This window comes from Sabethes cyaneus, chromosome 3, assembly GCF_943734655.1.
Source record: "Sabethes cyaneus chromosome 3, idSabCyanKW18_F2, whole genome shotgun sequence".
In the NCBI taxonomy this organism is placed as follows: Eukaryota; Metazoa; Arthropoda; class Insecta; order Diptera; family Culicidae; genus Sabethes; species Sabethes cyaneus.
The window spans coordinates 251,602,081-251,626,305 of record NC_071355.1 but is presented as its reverse complement, the minus strand read 5'-3'; the positions used below and the strand labels follow the sequence as shown (position 1 = coordinate 251,626,305).

General features: G+C 40.9%; 1 protein-coding gene across 1 annotated transcript in view; it reads right to left on the bottom strand.

Moving 5' to 3' along the window:
- The window catches only part of LOC128741083 (uncharacterized), a 114,212-nt gene that overhangs the window by 31,432 nt on the left and 58,555 nt on the right, over positions 1 to 24,225 (bottom strand). Inside the window, exons 7-10 of the mRNA XM_053836659.1 lie at positions 13,797 to 14,427; positions 3,679 to 3,815; positions 1,992 to 3,575; positions 1,781 to 1,898 (exon numbers count right to left, since the gene is read on the bottom strand). Coding sequence (XP_053692634.1) covers positions 1,781 to 1,898; positions 1,992 to 3,575; positions 3,679 to 3,815; positions 13,797 to 14,427 — 2,470 coding nt within the window. The remainder of the gene's footprint in view (positions 1 to 1,780; positions 1,899 to 1,991; positions 3,576 to 3,678; positions 3,816 to 13,796; positions 14,428 to 24,225) is intronic.

Here is a 24,225-nt window from a genome sequence, read left to right as displayed (position 1 = left end):
ATAATGCTTAGATTGGAACAGAATCTAGTGGAGCTTGAGAAAACCAATCCTTATTTTAGCTCATTACAAATTAACCCGTCACACTTCGTGCAATTACGATACAGTTGGATGATGTTTAATTGAAAGCAGATGTTATAAATTCCTTTAACCGTTCTTTGCAATTAATTTCCTCCCGCTATTGATCTTCGCAGCGATGTTCTATTTACTCTTTGAAACGAAAGAGCTTTATTTATCGATAAACCATTCCGACCCAACGACCTCATCGCTATCCCGTGCACCGAGCGGGCACAATTTTTCTCCGGATGGGATGAAGGGAACCGGATTTCCTTGCTCGTAATTTTCTACACGCTTCCCGCAAGGGGACTCGTTTCGTGCGGAACCACGTGTCGAAAAGGACCAACCGGGCTCTGGAAGGTCCAACTCGAGAACAGGCTAGGAAATAATGAATTTCCAGCATCCGTAAAATAGAAAATTGTTATTCCATCCCGCAAAATGAGTGTGTGTGTGTCTGTGTGCACTCGCGCGGGCGGTTGTTGGCAAGCAGCTTTCTCGTTGGAAATCTGTTGGTGACAGTTGCAACCAGAGACAAATGGTGCAGCAGCATTCGGCGAGGTACGTACGAGACCTTAATTGGGATAGTTTTTCAGTTTCGGCAGCAAATTGTTATTACGGAAAACTTTCCCACTACGGCGGATTACCGCCGTTGACAGAAAGTAGTTTAGTTTTGCAGTCTAGAAGTGGTGCGGAGTTATTTTTATTAAACCAAAGCTAAAGTGAAAATGCATTTGAGGCGTTTTATTGAAATTGAAAGTTTTAAAGGGGACTTTCTTTATGTTTAATCATTATTATTATTTTTTATGTCACGTGTTTTATTTATTTTAGAACCTGCGACTGTTTCGCCTCCTTTCATTTTTAGAGTTCAAGCATGAATCATTGATTTCTGAGATTTCAAAAGCATTTTTTATGCCTAAACCAATAGTAATGTTCCTATTCCTTCCTTCCAGCTATCAGAACTCAATGAATACGTTTTTGTGACCAAACTTTTTTATTTGAGCATAATAACTGATTTTAAATCGTGGTTGAAATGATTGGAAATCAAAAAAATTTCCTAAATTCATCATAATCATCATGTTACCGACACTAGTTCGTGAAATGTAAACGTCCCCAAGCCGGCGCCGGAACAACAGATTTCTTTGGTAACGGAAGTTGTTTGGTGGTCTAAGTAGGCGAAATTAAAATTGTCATATTTTCGAACAACCTGAAGTCTGAATAAGAATACAGATAGTTGAATATAGCTTATAGAATAATTTAAATTGCGTTATTATTTCGGTAAAAAGACAGTGTTTTGTTAATCTGAAGTAGTGGTCTTGAAGTTCCCAAGCAAATAACGGAAGAATCGGACTTCATTCTCAGATGAGCATTGCCTATGTCGTTTGCTACCAGCAAAAAGCTACAATTGTAATCATCCTTGTGGTTATCATTGCGATAATGATCATTTGATATCCATCTACAATGATCGTGGTGATCTGATCACCATCATCATTGTGATTACAATTATCTTAATATTATCAACATTGTGATCATGATCATCTGATCATAATCATTGTCGTAATCATCAGCATCATCGTGAACCACGATTAGTGGTCATGGTCATCCGATCATGATGATCATGATGAAATTTTCCAGAAATTTCATATTATTCTGGAATCAAGTCCATGTTTTGTAGCAACATTGCAACATTTTAATGAACTAAAAGAAGACAAAATAAAAAACTACCAACCTGATCGGCGATATCTTCCATATCCAGCGCATCCGTGTCCAGTGAACTGCGCTGTTGATGTTGCAGTAGCAAATGCTTTCGCTTGGACGACGGAGTCAGCTTCCCATTTTCGGTAATACTAAAAAGTCGGCAAGAGGGTGGCAAAACAAACAAAATGACTGATCCTTCTTTGGAAACCAAAACAAACGGGGGAATAAAACCACAAACCTACCTTGGCGTCATAATGGTCGTCTGTGACTCGTTCCAGATGCCGTCCGAGTTGTCCCGGGTCACGAGCGATTCGGACGAGTGGAACGGCGAGGAGTGCGATTTGATCGAGAGTTTTTCCTCTCGCGACGGAGACGGCGGTGCCGTTGCCATGCGGTCTTCCTTCGCGTCCGCCTCCAGCTCCTCCAGTAGGCCCTTCTCCTCGGCCGTGCCATCGTGCTCCTCCGCACTGCCGGCCGGGGCGTCCAAGCTAACCGATCGCTTACGGAAGGATTGCTTTTTGCGGTCCACATCGGCCGGAGGGCTCCCGATGAAGATGCCCTCGTCCTTGATGGGTGTTTCGCTGAACTGCAGATTCGTGTCCGGTTGCTGCTGTGATTTGAGATGTTCTTCACTGGCCGAAACGGCACTGATGCCACCGTCCGGCACGGAACGAGTTTTTTTGCGATCCAGCAGGATTTCACCCTCGGAAAGGGTCTTTTGAAGCTTTTTCTTTTTTACCGCATTCGGGGATGGCACTGGGGACACTCGGGGCTTAAAATCTATGAAAATTTCCTTCTCTTCTCTGTCGTCTTTTTCGCTATCGGAATCGCACGTAGAGCAACTTTCCGACGAGGAGGACGATTTTGTGTCGTCCTGCATGTCCACCGGTTGAATGTTGGGTGGAGTTATCGGACAGGGTGGCGGTGGGTGTGAAGGTTGGGAGAAAATTGGTGGTTGAGGTTTGACTAGAGGTTGAAAGTGTGGCTGCGTTTGCTGTTGGAGTTGAGGTTGAGCTTGGGGTTGCTTCTGAGGTTGTTGAAATTGTTGCGCTTGGACCATTGGTTGTACTTTTTGAACCTGTTGGTGGGTTATGGAGTTTCTTCGGGTTAGAGTGTGGGTTTCGGGAGCTACGAATGCATAGGAAGCTCTTCGTTGTTGTGGTTGACTTTGCTTCTCTTGATGTACCGTCACGTGGGCGGACATTCGCCTATTGAGGCTTTGGCTGTCGAAAGAACGAATATCTTGGTTAACGCTACCGTTCGAGATCAGAAGCTCCTGGGGAGGAAGCTTGAGCTGATCCTTGAAGATGATCTCGTGATGGTGATGCGGATGATGATCGCGTCGTGGCAATGTGTGAGTATGAAATTCTTCCGGTTTATGATGGATGCAGACGCGTCTCGGAAGACTGTGTGTTTCGAATGCGTAACCATTTTCGTGACCGTGATAGTGAACCTGTTCGATGTCTCTGCGAAGCACTTGGAACGGTTCGGTCGAAAGAGTGTGGCTGCCCCTCCTCGGAATGACGACGCTGTCGTACATTTCGTACGGATAGGAACTTGTTTCGTAGGACGATCGAGATCCATCAGTTGAGCGGCACGAAGTCGCACTGTCCTGGGAGTGATTCCGAGAATGGGTTAGTACCGTGTCGGGCGGATAAATGTCGCTGCGGGATGTTTCCGAGTGGCTCAGCTGAGACGAGGTTCGTGACGGCAGTTCGAAATGTTGTTGCATGAGCGGTGATTTGGATGGCGGTGAGGTTATGGTAAATGGTGACTTGGGTGGTTCTTCAGACTGTGTTCGATGAAGAAACTCGTGCTCGGTTGGACTACAGGCGTGACGAAAGAAGCGAATAAAATAAAATGTCAACTCGTGTAACCGAAATCCAACAAAATAAATTTGATATGATGATTTCATCATCGCACACTTACGTTTTGGGGCCTCCATCGTCCTGCATCACGTCGATTCCGTTTTCCTGCACTCGATCCGCCGCCTCGGAGAGGCTTTTCGTCAGTTTCCGTCCATTGAGACCACCATTCGTTTGTGCTCCTTGTGAAACCATTTTTACCTGCGGCCAAAAAAAGCGGAATAAGGGAAATGAGCAAAGAAATTGTTGTTTGAATGACAATCGAATTGGACCATCTGATGGAAGGAAGCCTTCATCGAATATGGGAATGGCCCTTTTACTTTTCGTGAGTATTCAAAACGTGCTTTCACACATTCACGCTGCTCGTCGGGAGTAAGCCGGCGGCGGTAAGGCGCCGGTTTGGCCCACCACCCAACCAACCCAATTTCGCTTCGACGCCTCAAGCACCTCAAAGCGCCAAGCATGACGTGTGTGTTTGCATAAAAAATGAGGAAAATATTTACTGTAAATCAGCAGCAGAGCAGGGTGTTTAAATTTATGTATATTTTATGCCGGCAATAAGCTGCTTTTCGAAGCGGATGCTAACCGAGAAAGCCTGCCGGTGAAGTTAGCACTACCACTAGTGTAGGAGTTGAAAGATGAGGCGAAAGTTTCCGAAATAGTGTTACGGTTTAGATAAAAAGCGTGTGAAATATGAATCCGTCATATAACTAAAATTCCGAAAGCTTTTCTTCCGGACGAATGTTACTGAGAAAAAAAAAACTGGAAAACTTTTTTATCATCTTGTTATGATTGAACTGAACTTTAAGTTGCTATAAGTATGAGATTAATATTAATATCAGAACAACCTCCAATAAATGATAAAGAGCCAGTCGATTGTTACATTTACTATTACTGAACGTAATTGCAGCGAGTCGGCGGCAGCAACAATTAACTGCCCATGATTCTTATAGAAGCACCAAATGATCCTGAACTCTTCAATAATAAGGAAGCAAGCAGTAGTTAATAACTCAGTTATTACTCTCAAATAGCCGTTTGCCCGCTGGAATAACTTCTGCGTAGAAATCAAACCTTCACTGAGCGAGCTGACTGGTTCCGTTCAGGAGCTGATTCGGATAGACGGAAGATAATTGGCCCAGCCAGCAAAGCTTCCGAATAATTAAACCAGGAAAAAACGCATTAAATAGCAATTAAAAAAGTTTTGGCTTAAAACAACTTTGATTTTTGCCCCAACCCCAAACGCGGTTATAACTGTCGGCTGCAGTAGAGCAGCACAGCAATCACAGAGCGCCCGAAAGTGGAAGTTATAATTGAACCCCATTAAACTTAACTGACTTTGGGTGAGTTCATGAAAACGCGTTATAGTTGAATATTTTTTGTCTTTGCTCGAGTACTCGCTGGTCAGACGAAATTTTTAGAATACGACGTTACGAATTTTAATTCATAATTGAAACTGGAACCGGAATGAGCAAATTATTCTCAACCAGAGATGGCGTTTATTAATACACTCATTGTATTGTGTTGTATTGTAATGTATGGTTACAATAGTTCAGCAATTATTTAACTATACTTTGTTCTGTGAAACGAAGTTGCAAATAACGGCGGATTTCGATGCCGTTGAAAACTCAGATCAGTATTCGATGCCGAAGGAACCGACGCCAAAGCAGCAGATGCGACACAACATCGATTTCCTTGTTCGTATAAACCAGTCCCTGAAGCGTTTTGAGCTCGCCAAACATGCTTTCCAAGTGCAAACACGGATCGACAACCTGCAGGGAAAGTGAGATGAATTTCAGAATATTCGGATACAAATAGAGGCACTAACATGCCCAAACTGACATAATATAAGCCTCATAAACTATAAACATGATCTCCTTTTTAATTTCAAATCCAAATTAAGGTCCGATTTTAAATCTAATAAACACTTTTGCTCCCCAGGCCCGGAACAATGATTTTACATATTTCCTATTGAAAGAAGTGACCGAATCTTTGTGTTGAAGTTGTTAAAGAATTCTTTAGACTTGGGTTTTATCGGCTCATCAGTCAGTTGTTAAAGAACAAATGCCGGGAGAGTGGTAGAATCCCAAGCAAGAATATGAGTTTTATTGTACTCTTATGATGGTCTTCAAGACCAATTTTGGTCTTAAATGCCATCATAAGAGTGTAATAAAACCCAAATTGCTACTTGGGATGGTCTCATTTACCCTATTTTCAAAAAAGAACATCGACGCGAGTGTAAAAAACTATCGATGCTTTCCCGTATCCTGTTCTGTAGACTGAGACCTGAGACTGAGCGGAGGCCTTCGTCGGCGAGCACCAAGCTGGTTTCCATCATACTGGCTTTCGCTCTACGGCGAACCAGATGTTTACCCTCTGTCAGTTACTAAACAAGTTGCGAGAGTGCACCTTGCAGACTTATCATCTGTTGGACTTTAAGGCGGTGTACGATTCAGTCAAACGAAATGAGCTGTAGCAGAAAGGTAAGAACATGGTTTTCCGACGAAACTAATAACTGAAGCATTTTTTTCTTGGGTTAATAATTTTAATTTCTATTGTTAAATTTGTTATGTATGTTAATTTTAATATTGTAATATACTTATGGTCTACATTTGTTTGACGACTAACAAATAAATAAATAGATTCGTACGTCGCTGAATGGGTCTAAATCATGCATTCGTGACGTTGGATGGACTGAACCAATGCACTCTCTAACTTGCTATTCAATATTACCTCGGAAGGTACAATACGAAGAGCAAACGTGGAAAGGAACGGGACTATCATCACGAAATCTCACATGCTTCATATCATCGGAATAGACCGTAGAGTAGTGGAAGAGGCCTATTAAATGGGAAGCAGCGAGATTGGGACTTACCATTAACACCGCCAAAACCAAGTACCGTGAACGTACCATATTCTGCGCAGTTAAGACATTTTTATGGTTCCTCCGCTATTATAAGTATTCTAGAGTTAAATTGATAACGTTGATAGCAGCAACATGTAGTGCTACGGTCTATAATATATGGTAAAAAACATGGGAATTAAAAGTCGACCAACAATTGAGTATATCTTTCGTTTTGTAAACTTATTCACGGTGCCTAATTCTGCGCACTCTCTTGCCCATGTTCCTAATTCTGCGCATGTTTGTTCCTAATTCTGCGCACCTAAAAAGTAACAATATACATGCATACCATGTAGTTTATGTCTTTATACGCTGAAAGCACATCAAAAATCTGACATTAGCCAATACCATGATTAAATCCATGATCTGGCCTTCTTGTGCTGTCCAGGTGGCACAGGAACATTATTATCATTTGGATTGGCTTATTTTAAATATTTTATTGTCGATAACGTGAAGGGCGAGTTCATTCGGGTTTTCTCTATACTGAACATTATACTTTAGACTAATATTAACAATTGTGTTTTCATATAGAAACCACTTCCCCACTCCCTGACAGCTCAATGAAGTTCGACTGTCAAAAAAAATCAGAAGACATGGTTCCATGAATTGGCGTTCGTAGGTTCGGACCCCGAGCCGTAACACAGGATTCCAATCAATGCAAGTTAAAGGTTCTACTTGAATTTCTATGCCTCTATACCTCAGCCATTTGGGAGAAGTTGCGTATTTTTTCGCGATTTCTTCATAGGATACACTACTGCGCAGAATTTGGAACATGAATAAAAAATCTGTGCCTAAATCTGCGCACTACTGCATCGCATTTTTCCAACGAAAACAAGGCATGCAATCACTCTTTTTGCCTAAAACATGACTAAAACTAATTATTCTTTCTAATTATGCTGGGTAATTTGATCATTGCAAAGAATTTCGATCATAATTTTGTTAATTTTCTAGAAGGACAGTTTTAGCGTTGGCGCTAACGACGTTGTTTTCTGACATATAAAATACTTTCAGTTTCACTTTAATTTATTTCGCTGTCAAATATTATGGCCCTTTTGTGAGTAATGGCGTAATATTCAACAGAGATTTATAAAAAAATAACACAATGGCCATAGTTATGCACAATGTTGAAAAATACATATATAAAGAAAAATGCGCAGAATTAGGAGCTGCGCAGAATATGGTACGTTCACGGTACATGGTTGTTGCTAGCAGGGAACGTGGGAGTCCAAACGTTGTTGGTGAAGAGATGGAGTTGGCTTTGGAATTCGCTCAAAACTCATACTCTACAGAACACTAATCTTCCCGGTGGCCCTGTATGGACATGAATCATGCACGCTAAAGGACTGGGGAGTGCTTGGGATTTTAGAGCATAATATTCTACGATAAATACTTGGTGGCAAAATAGAAAACGGAGTATGGCGCAGGCACATGAACCACGAGCTGTATCAAGTATACTTTTTGTCTCTCATCCACTTGTACATCTGTTATTGAAACTAAAATTCTCATAATGTAAGAAACAAAACCCCTTTTCTTCATTTGAATGTGTCTACACTTTGTCAGCTCTCCCCTCCTGTTGCCCACAGATATTTGTAAATCTGTCTTCTTTTCGGTAATCCCTATAAATCTAAATGAAGTCTTTTTTACATTCTTAAAGCTCCCTTTTGTCAAAGGTCACCCTATTCCCCCCTTTCAAAAATCCAGCCACTTGTACAACTATCAATCGTTTCAATTGCAAGAAAAACGCACCATTTTATCTATTTGAACCTTCCTCCTATTCTTGTTTGGGAAGAGTCCATCTCCCTCTTTTGTTAATCCTCCTGTGGTGATTCTTTTATGTCAAAAAACAAGTGTTTAACAAATAACGCTTGATGAAGAACTGCCACAACTGCAATCGCTCTTAATGCCAGAGAAATGCAACCCTTTTTACATATTTGATCCTCCCCTCCTTGTTAGGTGCCACCTTCCTTTTATCAACTTTCCTGTGCTGATTCTTTTGCGTCAAGTAGCATGTGGGCTAAGTTTGATGAAGAACCGTCCAGGCATTTCGGAGTTATGGTGGAACATACATTCGTATTCACCTACTGGCACCCTCCCCGTCAGCCAGCTTCCCCTTCTGTCGCGTAGGCATTTATGCACCTGTTTGCTCTCTGGAAATCCCTCTAAGGAAAGCAAAAAAAGCCTTTTTTTTCATATATTCCGCTTCGCCATTACCCCTCCCCTCCTGCCATCTTGTCTCTCAACTACTTATGCATTGACTAAATGCAAGAGAAACTCAACTCCTTTTACTTATTTGGATCTTCTCCCACCTTGTTCAACTCTCAGTGCTGATTACCCTATGTCAAGGAACATGTATGCCAAGTTTGATGAAGAACCATTCAGGCGTTTCGGAGTTATGGCGGAACATACATTTCAGTGGCGACTCGTCTGCGTTCAGCCGGATAAAAATATTTTTGTCACTCGATCACGATTTTGCTTGCACCGATGTACACGCAGTACGAATGCTATTCAGATTATATTCTTTCTTATTAGCATTGATTTCTCATTAACTGGTTCAGGGAAGGCTTCAGTCGTGCTCTGCGATATATCTCAATTCTCGGCGTTTTACTAGCGAAGCACAGAAGACGAATCGATTTGCTCTCTCTCAGTCGGATGTGTTACCTTCTCCGACGCGACGAGTTTTGTTTTGCTTTTGCAGTGCTTTGCTGCTTTGCACTGCCGGCGAGTGAGCATCAGTTTGGTTTCATCTTTCCTTTTCTGCCGGAGCGCTACCGAATGCGTGCTCTCAAGGTCACGGAGCAAATCTTTCCAGTCCATATAATTGCCTATCGCCTATTCTCTTTGGGACACGGAGCGAATAGTCTCGTTTCTCCAGTGTGCGAAGAAAATATTAGCTCTGCTTGTTGTTGTGCTCCTTCTGCGCAAGATGAGTGGTCGTAAGAGAAAACCATATTCAGTCATCGTTCGGGGGGAGAGGAAACGGTTGAACAGAAAACGAAAGCAACTTGTTCGTTGTGAGAAGCAGATTGCTCTGCCTCTGTATGCATAAGATGAGCAAAATGAAGCCTGGTTCAGAGATTTCACTGAACAATTTATTACTAGGTATATATTCATATGGCCTGCGCGTCGATTCCATTTTATTTAGCTACGATGGCCTTTTGCTCATGGTGACAATTCAGTATCAATGATGGAGGTAAAACGATTACGTAAAACAGCTTCTACTGGATATGAAAGCAGGGCACGATTGCTATATCTGCATGCGTCATTCGCAAAATTTTCTCATTTGCTGGTTCAGCGATAGTATTGAACAATTAACTACTACATATTGCTTGTGGTGTTCTGCAAAGTTATAGGCCTATTTGCCATTGCGTGCGTACATCGCAGTAAGGTTGTTATTCTTGAATTTGGTCCAATAGTTTTCAATTCGTATTCCGTTGTTATTACAATAAGGCTTTGAATACATTTCTTATTAAATAGAATAATAGAGCCTGCATATTGTTTTGTATTTTTCGCTGGTTGAAAAAGCTAAACACAGTCGTCATTGATACATTCATACTCACGTACCCCTCGCTAATTCCCCCCATAGCCCCATCGCTTTTTGGTCTCCCAGCCACTTGTGAACTACAATTGGTTTAAATGCAGGAGAAACGCTACCCCTTTGATAGGGACCGCCTCCCCTTTTTTCAACCCCCCCGTGCCGATTCCCTTATGCCAAAGAACATGTCTGCCAAGTTTGGTAGAATACGGTCAAGGCGTTCTGGAGTTATGGTGGAACATACAAACATGCGGTTCATTTTTAAAGCTATATTTTTTTCCCTGTATAGACTCATCGCTGCGACCAGTATCGTTGATCTATTGATATCGTCCGGGTGTTTGCTGTATAACATGCACTACATTTTTTGCTATAATCGCTATTGAATGAGCGAATGAGCTTAAAAAATTTTCTTTGCTTCGCGGTTTAGTCTGGTGTACTCCACCGTCTCAAATGTTCTGCTGACAGCATCCATGTCGTCAGTAAAGCAGATAAATTGACTGGATTTATTGAAAATCATGCCCCGCATTTTGATCGCCTTTCGTTTTATAACAATGCTCAATGTTGAATAACAGGCAGGAAAGACCATCTCCTTGTCGAAGTCCCCTGCGAGATTCTCACACAGCACTGGATCCCATCCATCGTAGGCGCAAATCTTCCACATGATTGTGAGGAACGTGCTGCTCGAGCCAAAGATGCTGATACCCATCCATCGTAGCCAAGATAAGACTAGTAAGCTTACCCGGAAAACCATTTTCGTCCAAAATTTTCCACAGTTCTTGTCGGTTTACACTATCATATGCGGCTTTGAAATCAATGAACAGGTGACTAACGCGTGGGGATTCGGAATTCGGATCCGAGGCTGAAGGACAGGGTGAAGATTTGATCCGTTGATAGACCGACCCTCGATGAAGCCGACCTGATAACTTCCCACAAATCTATTGGCTATTGGCGATAGTCGATGGAAGATGACTTGGGGCAGCACTTTGTAGGCGGCATTCAGGATAGTGATTGCTCGGTAGTTCTCACAATCCAGCTTATCGCCTTTTTTGTAGATAGGACAAGTAACCTCATCTTTCCACTCCTCCCGTAGTCGTTCTATATCTCAAATCTTGACAATTAGTGTATTCAGATACCCGGCCAACTTGTTCGGGCCCATTTTGATAAGTTCCGATCCAATCCCATCTTTTCCCGCTTTGTTGTTCTTCAGCCGCTGCACAATGGGCAACAAGAAGCTCGGAATCCCAAGAATTAGAAACCGCTGGTTCAGAATATTACAAGATACACGATAGATAGAATGTAGAAACTTATTTGCCGCTCGTGAAACGAACTCAATAACTTCCAAATTTTGTCAAAACAGAAGAATCAAATTCCATCCATTCCATACTGTGCGAAATGCAAGAATAGTCCATTTTATCCAATTCTCCTCCATATACATAGATAACCTAATTAAAGCAATCAAAAGTAACTCAGTCTTCAAAAAAATGTATATTTTATCATACTGATTAACTTTGGAGAACAGTTCAAAGCAATAAGTTAAATGGATGCGGAGTTATTGTGCAGAATTGATTTTTAGGTGTACTTTTTAAATAAATCATTGTATCTCGCAACTTGCAAAAGATATATAGTTACTATATACGGCAAAGTTGCTCATTTCAGTGTGTTCTATAATTTTTCTCCAGAAAAAATTTTTTTTTGGACTTAATCAAAAAAACAAAAGTTTGTATCACCCTGATAGATGCAATATGCAATAGCAAATGAACGCGTTTTTGTAGATCTAGGAGAGAATCAGGCAAAACGGACCGATTTTGAATTCATCACGGTACTAAATCGATGATTTTCAACTTTCCTGTAGTCTTTCGAGTAAATTGGTACTATTCGAGTTTCTTCCCTTGTCTTTGAATAAGTTTTAATCGCTCTAATTAGGTTTTACTACGTATTTGGGAGTGAATTGGGCAAAATGGGCTATTCTTGCATTTCGCACAGCATGGAATGGATGGGATTTGTTTCTTCTGATGTTTTAACAATATTTGGAAGCTAGTTGAGTTCGTTTCACGGGCAGGAAATAAGTTTTTATATTATTTATTTAGCTTTTATCATGATTTTTGGGGAAAATATCTATAAGTTATAGACTATAACTATCATTATAAATAACTAACACTAATCGATTCCCTGTATTTTTTACGGAGAGTACTCGGTGTCCGAGGAATTGGAGAGCGGTAGCCCTCAACCGAGTTACATGGAGAAATTTTGTTCAACAGGCTTTGTCTTAGGACGGCAAGCCACCTAAGTAAGTAAGTAAGTAAGTATTTTTTACATAGGAATGGGTATCTTGTAAGATTCCAAACCAGCGGCTTCTTATTCTTGGGATTACGAGCTAGTTTTGGCCCATTGTGCGCTGGAAGGCTTCTTTAATTTCCCTTATCGATGGGAGTGGCACATCTTCGTTGGTTGCTACATCAATTAGGTCACTTCCACCGCTATCTTGGTCTTTCAGCAAAATTTATTTAAACAGTGTAAATATTCAACTTTATCTATTTTTACGCGATTTTTACGTTTCTGTTGAGTTTCTTTTCTAGTAGAGTGTAGAGATTTGGCAGATAATTGACTTGCGATTTGTAATATAAGTGCTAATATTATAAGTCGAAGAAAAGATTATTATGCAACGCGAAATATTGGCACTTGTAGCTTTGATGCTTGTAATTAGTAACTTGTAGCTAATATCATTGGGTTCATTATGCAACAGGGCGCCGGTGGTGGTAAATCACTGAACTTGCCGTTGCCGAGTCCGGCAACAAACTGCCTGTTACTATCGCACTGACCGAGTAGATAACTGTCTATTTTCTCGGCGGCATAAAACCAAGAGCAACCATACAAAAATTGTAACTTTGGTAAACAAAAATTGTTCTTGGTGCATGTGTAACGGGCGGCAATAGTTTAGTGAGTAAAACATTTGGGTACCAACCAAAAGAGCGTGGGTGTGAGCCTACTTGAAAAATCTTGTCGAAACTCATTGTGCGTGGCCGTACTCATAACACAATTCTCGTGCATTGGCTTTCTCATAGACTTAACAAGACCTCAATTGTTACTGCCCTGAGACAAACTATCCTTATCCGTCTTTAAGTACCCTCTGAACCGGGTAATGATTTTCGTATTTTGGAACAAACATAAGAGTTAGTTAATAATTTTTCTAGGAAATTGGCTAACTTTGTTAAGCTAAATTAAAAAAACTAAGACGCAGCTAAAGTTGTCGCACGCGGGAAAGCGGAAAATGGCATGACCATAGTGAATGAAAATATAAACTTCCATCTGAAGGCCATTTAAAATCGACTCGTAAACTCGCGCGGAGCGCAGCAAAAACAGTTCATTTGTACAAAACTCCTCCACTTTATATTTATTGCTGAAACATAATAAAAAAAATATTTCCAAAGCTCCAAGCACCGGTGAACCGAGCGCCGTCGAATGCCAAATCGGACCAACAACTTTTCTGCTCGTTAATGATAATGGCAGCGTATTCAAACGATTGCAGTCGAAGTTTAGCGAAAATAATAATTGAAGGTGAAGCGCAATATTGCTTGCGCAAGGCATGATTGAATGCTGGATTCAACCATTGGTTGAACGGAAAAACTACGGCAACGATGGTGGATAAAAGAAAATCCAACATTTTAGTTATCAATTTTTCATTTTCAAGTAACTGTGCACTTAAATACCTGTCGGTACGAAGGTGGGTGGTACAACGAATCAAAACACTTACCCTGTGCACCGTCCGAGGACTCAACGAGAGATGATGGGGTGGCGCTGGTTTCTTGCCGACGTAGACCTCCGTTTGAGTTGCTTGCGTTTTCATGGCACTTCGCTTTATTTTTTCCACCACCACGACCTCCGGTTGGCCGGTACTGCCGATTGGAGGCGTCGGAGGAACCAACAGAGAGCCACTTCCCGGCGCTTGATGGTGCTGCTGTTGCTGTTGCTGCTGTGACTGAGGTGCGACCACCGGGTGGTGATGCTGGTGCTGGTGCTGATGCTGACTAATGAGCTGACCGGGATGAACCGGTTGAAGGTGCTGCAGATGCTGGTGGGTGTGTATGTGCTGATGAATGGAGGGTACCTGTGGTTGGCCGACCATTTGCTGGTGCTGCTGCTGCTGCTGCTGTTGTTGTTGCAATTGCTGAACCAGCAGCGGTTGGTGAGTCGGTTGCTGCAGGATGGAGTGCATGGGGGTGCCGAATTGTGCGGTCGGTTGCTGCTGGGACAGCGTAATTGTTGGCTTCTTACCGCCTATCAGTCTTTCTTGGCTTCTGGCTGCCGCCAACCGTGGCCGGCCACCCATGGCTTCGTCGAACGATGTCAGTGTGTAGGATCGGGCGAAACTGACGTGTTTGGTCCTGTAAAAGACGGAAGGCAAGGTAAAAATTATCACATGAGAGCATGGAAAGATGATCGTTGCTTTAATCTAATCAGATTTCAACCTTCAACCAACGAATCTGCTCTGCTGTGGGGCTGCCTGGCCCACACAATATTCGACCCGAAACCAACACCTTTCTGCACATATTCAACCATCAGCCAAATTGAATTATGCTTGATGTGATTAAATTCGAATAACGAAAATTCAATTTCCATTTGTTGATTTCTAGCGCAACTTTCCGTTCCGTTCTGGTTGTGGCGTGTCAACCCATTGACGCTATACACTCGGTGGTTGTTCCTAATACCGCAGAGCAATGTTTACCCTCACCAGCAGCAGCCGGTTAGAATCGATTGGACAGAGCAAAGCAGTAATGTTGGTAATGTTGATTGCTTTCAGCGAATCATTTGTTCTGTTTGTCTGTTTGACAGTGATAGTATCGCACCACTGCGGTTGTGGCAATTTTAGATAAATAAACTTATGCGCCTGAAAGCGTTTTCAATTATTACCTTGCACACTATGTGGTAGTTGATTAGGTGTTTATCGTACAACTTCAATTAATTTTAATTCATAAAAAAGTGATAAAATTGTGTCAGCATACGTTTCGATACTCCCAAGTTCAGTCAAGATTCTTATATTTAATAATCGTAATAATCGTTTCGAACAATATAGGCTAGATAATGACGATGCCATTCCGAAGAACTAATTACCCGCTGATGGCTTTTTTTTTCATCCCCACGCAAATCGCTGTTCAAGCTAAGGAATAGGCTTCTGAACAACATTGAATTGCTTCCGAGAATTGCTAAAATTGATAGATATAACTCGCAAATCGATGGGCGTTGGGCGCAAACCGAGGGAACATTTCAAGGGCGCAAAGTCTGTATCCGTTACAGTCGCGCGGGACGCTTTGGCTGTTTGGCTGTTTTTAACAAAACATCGCCCACTCGAGGTTTTCCTTCGACGTTGACGACACTGGAAACGGCCTAGCCTGTCTGCCAGCCTGCGGTGCGAGAATTAACGTGCACCGTGAAGCGTTACGCAAATTAATTATGCATTCAAATCAGGTCCGTACGGGAGATGAAATACCGATAGCAGCGCGGCGATCTAGCGGTGCGTATCGAAGAGGGCCGCTAATTAGTCGGTTTCGCTTTTATGGCCGGAGGCTGTACCTACTCGTAACAGTCATTAGTCTGGTAAAAAGTCCAATCCCCTTAGATAACGACTTTTAAAGTTGGTTTTGAAGATGATAAATGGCAGGGCTTGTTTCTTGTGAAACAATCTTTTGGCGAAAACTTTAAGTTTGTGATAATATAAATAAAATTTTAAAGTAATTCGATTAGTCATGGACAGATCAGAGAGAGTTGTCACGCGCAAACCGAGTGTCACTTAAATACTTTTCCTAAGCTTTTCTTCTCAAAGCAATAAATTAGCTAAGTCCATCTTCAATTTAATATTACCCCCTTATCTTGAACCGAACACACTGAGAAACTATCGGCCCGATTTCAAAACCGATATTCGAACCGTTTGAATTTTACCCCAGTGTACTCATAAGACTAGATGATAAGAACCGACAATACTCGAAGGTACACTATTATTCTATTGTCTGAGTTGGTTTCAATCGCGTCGACAGACACGACACGAGCCATAGTTGTGCGTTTTCGGTTCACGACAGACCTGTGCGAAATTTTGGATTCAGTTCAGTGCCGTTCGGGACGGATCAAGCGAAAGTGTTGAGTGTGGAGCTAAACAATGTGGGCATTGGTGCCGCGTGTGAAATTCTTCAACGGATACGACATTCCGGTGATAGGACTGGGGACGTATCTTGTGAGTGTGGTTCCACATTTCAGTGCTAAATTGTACCACTACTGGATGAAAGAGCGGATGCCTGACGTGTTGGTATTGTTTGAAAAGGCTTGAAGTTGGAATATGACAAATGAAATTAGAAAATTAAGCAAGTAAAGCTTGTTTTACTAACTTATTGAGTGAAATGGTAAATTTCGGTTCGCCGTTATTGCCGGTTTTTTTTCCATCACCAAAAACCGGCGTTAACTCTGTTTTATACAAAGGCAATTGTACCGTCATTAAATCGTATTTGAACAGCGGCAGCTTGCAAAATTGGACCAAAAAAGGCAGCAGCCTCCTTGAAAGGCCCAAGCTTTTGACACAATTTTTATGTCATGATCTCAGAAGTTACAAAAGTGTCACTTGCGGAAACCTCAACCTTTATTTTACTTGGCAATCTTACTTGGGAATCTTTACTTGGGAAGTTACTGGCCCATGTTCTGCATCACTCGCCTTATAATCCATTAATTCATGTGAAGGATTTCTTCAAATAGAAACAGTTAATTTAAACTGACCAGATGTTCTGAATTTGGATGGCTTGTTCCGAATGACTAGACGTCCCGAACTGATTGAAATGCTCAGAAAAATGCTTAAGTGAGATGTATTTTTTCAGTCGGTTGTGAAGATTTTTCCTAGAAGTCGACTTACGATCAAGTCTTGACTTATGGGAAATTGTGGAACCTTGTACATTAGACTAAAACATTCATGTAGTTTTGATTAAGTTTTTTCCAATAAATTATTATACATCACAGGCTGGAATAAACTGCGGCACGTGAACCACCTTTGCCAAAAAATTAAATGTCAAATAAAATAATTACTCACGGTATAATTGGGAAACTAATTCAGTAGCCCGGTATTTTTGCGATAAGAAAATTAATCAAAAGAGGTCCAGTCTCAAGTTCAATTCTGGCTTTAATTTCAAGTCTCATTTATGTTAATTTTCAGGATTAATTGGATGTAATAGATGTAAAACTTCAAATTCAAATTAAACTCAAATCGTTTTTTGTGTAAATGTACGTAAAGTAGGATATGTAAAGTCACTTTAAACGTTACGTAAAGCGACTTCAGTGTATTCCAAATTCGATTCCAATTTCTAGTTTAATTCCAATTTATTTCAACCCCGATTTGAAACCAAATTTTAGGCCTGATTTAAAGTCCAATTTACTTTCAACTTCTAGTCTACTTTAATTCCAGTTTTGCCACCGAGCTGAAGTTCAATTTAAAGTTTAATTTAAAGTCCAATTTCAATTCCAGTTTAATGTCCCATTTTAAGCCCAATTTCATCTCCGATCGCAAGTCCAAACTTAAGTCAATTTCAATTCAATTCAGTTTTAGTAGATTTCAAGTTCAATCCTATTTTAGTGAAAATTCAATTTTACATCCAATTTAGAGTGCAACTTCATGTCCGTTTTCAAATCCAGTTTAAATTTAAATTTCATTTCCAATCTATCATATCAAGTCTGATTTCTAGTGAAATTACAATTTAAGTTCAATATTAAGCGAAATTTCATTTCTCTTCTTAGTCCAATTTCTACTATAATTTAATTCCAATTTAGTCCGACCTAAAATTCTATTTCTAGTCTATTTTAATTCCAAATTCGCGGCACAATTTTTAGTGCCCATTTTGCAGTTCAATTTTGAGACCAATCCAAGTTCAAGTTCGAATTCAAACTCAAAGTCCAAACTCCATTCTATTCTCAAGCCCAACTTGAACTTCACGGGTGGGCCCAGGCTGAGGCATACTTTCCGTCTTTTCTATAAAATTTATTGTTAAAGAAAAAGAAGTCTGGCGTTTTTACCCCATCGACTGGTGTTTTTGCGATAAGGAATTTTCAGTCGTAAACATGTTTTTTGGAAATTCAGTGTACCACTTTCTGTTTATGTCTGGGTACGCTAATGTAAATAACATCCTATAACTGATAAACAGGGTGTATTCTATGAATGCAAAAACAAAGTCAAAGTTTTCTATCAATAGAAGAAGTAAAAAATCATCATAAGAGTGTAAACAAAAATTCCCATTGTTGCTGGTGTCTGCACGAGATGCGGCAAAACTATTACTTGCCGCAGTTTAGTGCTGTGTACAATAAGTATAGCCATTTTATTGCCGAAGAATAACACCAATGGAAATTTTCAGTAATCCAAGAACTGCCCAGCTGTCGATTAAAATGGTATTATGGGAAAACTTACCGACACGAACATGAAATTGACCTTCTAACCTTTGGACACACTCTGTTTTGGGGGCAGCTGGGAACGTTTAGTTCAATCTGCGAAAACGACTTTCTAATGATTTTCATTCAATAGCTCGTCATTTTTGCGGTGAATAATCTAACTGCGTAAAAATGGATCCAGTCTCAAATCAAACTCAAATCAAAGTCCAATTTAAGTCTAACGTCAAGAAAAATTTCAAGTTTAATTTAAATTCCAATTTCATGTTTAGTGTTTAGTCCAATTTCAAATCATATTTCATGTCCGATTTCATGTGAATTTTAAACTCAATTCGAAATCTTATTTCATGTTCTATTTTAAACCCTATTGCCGTTCGAATCCAATTTCCGTTTAGAGTGCAAGTTCCAATTCAACTCCACGTCCGACTTACAGTTCAATTTGAAGTAAAGTTTCAAGTCAACATTAATCCAAAATTAAGTCCAATTTCATGTCCTTATCGAAGCTCAATTTTGACCCTGAAATTCAATGAAAAGGGGAGGGGTTGTTCACCAGAAACGACGTAGGACTACGTAAGTCTATTTGTAGCGATAGTAGGATGTATCCATGTATGTAATAATACAATTCTTCATGTATACATGCTACATGCTTTGTACGTAGCGTTTATCAAAGTAGGAACATTGTATACGTTCAATACTCAACAGATTTAGGAGTTATTTCTATGAATTGATTGAATCTATTTTATTAAAACGAATCAGTCACACTAAACCAAACAGTAAATCAATTTTCATGATCTGTTTCTACGTTGAATAGTGCTTTTCCTCTGGTAATCGGTACACGGTACGCGCTAGTTTTCAAAAAGCTGGAAATTTTACGCAAAACTTTTCTGCGGATTACAAAAGAAGAACATTGAATTATAAGCTGTTTTGGAAGTGATAGAAAATGTCGTCTGTGACCAGAAAACTTGTTCCCGCCATTTATTGGTCGTATGCAACGGCGAAAAATTCAACTTTTCCCTCGTTGCCTATGTTATTATCGTATTAACTGGACAAGAAATGTGGTCCTTAAAAGAACCGTTTGATTATAATAACTCCAGCTTGCAATAAACTTGCACTAACGCACTTAGCGTAATTTTCTTATAGTCATGAGTCACGATGAAATACCAGTCCAGCTGCAAGCGACGTTGGATAATTTGATCTTTTTGTTGTCGTGAGCAGCACTTCCGCAATTAATCATTCCGTCACGGCAGCCAGCTCCAGCTTCAATAGTTTCCTTTCCTCAGCAGCCAATGAATACGACTGACCGGGAACTGCTGACGTGCACGATTCGTGACTTTCGCTTGCCCTTGATGCTATCTCGTTTGTCGCGTCCAGACATGCCAGTAAAATGTTGGCAGTAGCTCAGTTAGCGTTTGAATAGTGCTGTTCGCCGGCTTACCTCGTGTTATGTACCAGAGCAAGCGACAAGAATCGGTCCCGCCTATTTTTCGTGGTCCTTCATTCTATCATCTACGTTGAATAAAATGGAGCATCTCAATTTCAGTCTGAACCAAAAAGCAAAGTTACCAGTGAGCCGTTCGCCTTTTGCTGCCAAAGAAAAATTACGTGCGCCCATAAACCAGCAGTAGTAATTTCACAGCTAGAATTTAGGATTTATCCGATTGTGTGGTGACGAGAAGACCAATCTGCAGCTGGCTGTCCGTATCGACGGAGAAATGAACAAACTTTTCTTCGCAGTAACTAGAGGAGTTTTGCTAAACATTCAAGCTGTTGTATTGCCCAAGAAAAGTGAGAGGAATGCCGATATTTCTAACAGTATTATCAATTACCAAACATCGTCCTTTTAAGGATGAAAACATGCTTTTATGAAGATATAACAGATTATTGTTCTCCGCTGATCACAATAAAGATTATTGGAAAGAGGCGAACCAGCCGCAGGCTGAAAACCTCTCTAATATAGAATTAAAAAAAAAAGACTATCAGACCAGCAGTATTTATAAAAACAAAACATTGGGTTCAGTTTTAATGCGTTTTCTGCGCATTTGTTGCGGCGAATCAGTGTTTAATTTGGTCTTAACTTGGTTTTAATTGCTATCACTTATTCACGGCAGACAATTTTTCAACGGGATAATTATTGAATATTGAGCACAATAAGGAATTATCAAGGGAAATAGCAATCAAGTAAAAATGGTAGAATTTCATTTTGTTCTTTTGTAACTTTGTTATAGTAGAATTAAATGGATTTTTCCTTCGACTTTCTCGTTGGTTCCTAAATTGTACCAAAACTTGTTCGATAATAATTGGAAATTATTCCAACCAATCATAAGTAAATATCTTGGAAATCTATTGAAAATTGACTGAATTATAAGCCGAAGCGTGAAAACGCATTGCCCCTTTCCGGTGCATATATCTCAAGCAACAATGTGAGTTTTATTGTACTCTTATGGCGGTTTTCATGACCAATTTTGGTCTTAAATGCAATCGTAAGAGTGCATTAATTGTTACTTGGGATATTAAGCTAGGAGCATCGAACTCGCCAGACAATATTTTTGCCACAAGGACAACTTGAGCCGCCTTCGCTCTAAAGTCTGCATTTCAAGAAGTTGACAGCGCTCTACATACAGTGGTAGATGGTGTTGATTCCGCCATGGAAGAAATCGTAGAGCATAGCGCTCGAATTTCCGCTGAACGGCTTCAGTTTTTGCTATCCAATTAGCATTGAATGGGCACCAAACAACCGAGTTGGTCTCAAGGATGGAACACACCAGGAGCACTAAACAGTCTACAGTATCGTTGAAAATATTGGACAGTTTCACGTCGTCTGCAAAAAGCAATCGGCAATCCTCCGGGAGTATAAATGTAACGTCGTTTATCAACAGCGTAAAGAGCAATGGTCCAAGATTACTGCCCTGTGGAACACCGGAGAGGTTCGTGAAATATGCAGACTGCTGACTTCCTATATTACATAAAGCATTCGATTTAAAAGATAGGATCAAAGCCATTGTATTAGCGCAGAACAAACTCCAAACTCCTGCTTTTAAATTAGTGTAGGCCGCGTCAATTTGCGCACACATATTTTTATATACAATCTTTGCACGCTTCAGAACTGGTGATTCAAAAACGCCCAAAAGTCTAGGATAAAACAATAAACCAAAGGAACAATGGGATAAGATAATGGCTTTTCTAACTCACGTTAGGTTCTACTAGGGCAGTCTTTTTTATTTGTGTTGTTATAAAACAAATACACATACGATTAGCCGTAACTTCCGGTTAGCAATCTCTTCAGTTTGGAATCCATAAGCAATTTGCAATGTACACTTAGATTTGTATTTTATTTCATTTATTTATTAGAAAAAATGGAGAACAAATTGTATTTGAAAACCTTCGTTTACATGACAGAAAATCTATTTTACTCCGAATCGGCAGCGTTCTATGCGACCATTTTATTCCTTGAATTATTCTAATGGTATGATTACGAAACAGATCTTACACTAGAAATCACACAAACCAAAGTTTCAGTACCAATTTTCGAGTACTTCTACGGTTTGGTGTTACCTATGCAAAATAAACCTAATTTAGTCCAGTACACAATCATGCACATGAAAACCCGGCTTTGGACAATCGTCCGGTGCACCGGACGGTAAAATGCATTAAAACCATTAATGTAATATATTTGCTCACCTGTACCGGCAATGAACAAGAACATCCTCTCCAGTAAACAGAAACCAGTACGACCAGTTGAGCGTGTGTGTGTGTGTGTGTGTTTGTAAAACTAGTTGAAATTTATTACCATTGTGGATTTGAATTTCTATTGCCTACCGATTCCACTAACCAACATCCTCCCTGTTTCGTTTGCACAATCAACAGACAACGGGCAAAGAAGGTGTCAGATCTATCAAAGAGGCAATCAACATTGGCTATCGGCACATCGACACGGCCTACCGGTACGGGAACGAACGAGAGGTTGGCCAAGCCATTCGGGACAAACTGGCCGAGGGATACGTCCGGCGGGAGAACCTGTTCATAACCACAAAAGTGCGCACCAAATGGAATGAAATGGGGCAAAACGGGAAATCATGTGCAATTGTTGTGTTTATTTGCAGCTATGGAACTCCTTTCACGGTCCGGAGCACGTCGAGCAGGCTTTCCATCGGTCACTGGATAATCTGGGCCTCGATTACGTTGATTTGTACCTGATGCACATGCCGATGGGGCTTCAGTTTCGGGGCTTCCGACAAGAGGACCTGATAGCATATGATAGTGCTGGGAAGGTTTTATGTTCCGATGTGGATTTTTGTGACACGTGGAAGGCAATGGAGAAGTTGGTGAAGACGGGGAAGGTTCGCAGCATTGGAGTTTCTAATTTCAATTGCAGCCAACTGAAACGGCTCCTGTCGGTTGCGTCCATCCAGCCGGCTACCAATCAGGTCGAATGCAATCCTGGCTTCAACCAGAAAAGCCTGATCGAATTTTGCCGGAAGCATGACATTACGGTAACCGCCCATAGCCCCTTGGGTCGTGCCAATCGAAGCGACTCTTCAAGCCAAGCGACAGGCGATGTTCTCACCGATCCCAAAGTGGCTGCCATCGGTGCCAAGTATGGCAAGAGCAACGCACAAATCGTGTTACGCTATCTGGTAAATATTTACCCTGCTACTGGCACGGATTCTAATCTAAAGGCAGCTTCAAATTAGCACCAGACAGTCATCAATTATTTACCGTACGCTCTTTGTTGTAAATATTCGTTTCCACATTGTAGATTGACATTGGCACGATTCCCATCCCGAAGCCATCGAACCGTGCCGAGACGATCGAGAATATTGACGTTCTCGACTTCCGGCTGACGGCGGAGGAGCTGGCGCTGCTGGACCGATTCGACAGCGGGGAACGAGCGCTACCGTTGAAATATTACAGCCATCATCGGCATTATCCATTCGAGGCAAACAACAGCCAGGCGGATGGTGACGGCGGTGGCAGCGGACGAAGTTAGATACCTTGCGGGATGTCACGTGAGGCGACGAAAACCAAGCAATTTGAAGAAATTTGTTATGCTCGAGTTCGACGACGGCGACGACGATGACGACGACGATATCCGATTAGAATTGACTGATTTTACAATTATTGCCAATTTTGGGGGGCTCAGCTGAAAGGGTGTTTTCTTTATTAATCCGTTGTTTTCACATTTTCTGTAGAATAAAATTGAGGAGCGAAAGGAAGCTCGTTTTCTGTTCACTCAGTAAAACCTACAAGCAGAGAATGAAACTGAATACGTAAGCTTTTGTTTTGTTCGAACTAATGAACTAATGTACAACTGATCTCGGTTCAGCGTAAGCGCCATAAGCAAATGTTGTGCGCTGTGGCAGGTAAATTTCATCCGCCTTTTCACCGTTTCACTGGCAGAGCACAAACCGTTAGTTGCTCTACCTAAAACTCATTTGAAGCACAGGAGATAACAGCCAGACCGAGCATTAATAGTTGAATAACTTGTCGGATTACGGTTATTATTTTCATTGTACATCCGTTGAGCAGAAAAAGGGCTGACATGCTTTGTTTCGCCTGTCAGAGCACGAGCATGCAGTAAACGTTTTCATTTCAGTTGTTTTAATGAAATTTTTAGCAGATTGTTCACGGGATTGTTGTTAGGGAGGTGTTCGAAACATAAATTTTAACTTATGTTAGTTTAGCCGAATAAAAGACTCGTACGTCTTGAACATATAACCTTGTGATTATAGAAAAAAAGGAAAGAGGAAAAAATTGTGACTAAAACTATGTTTCGC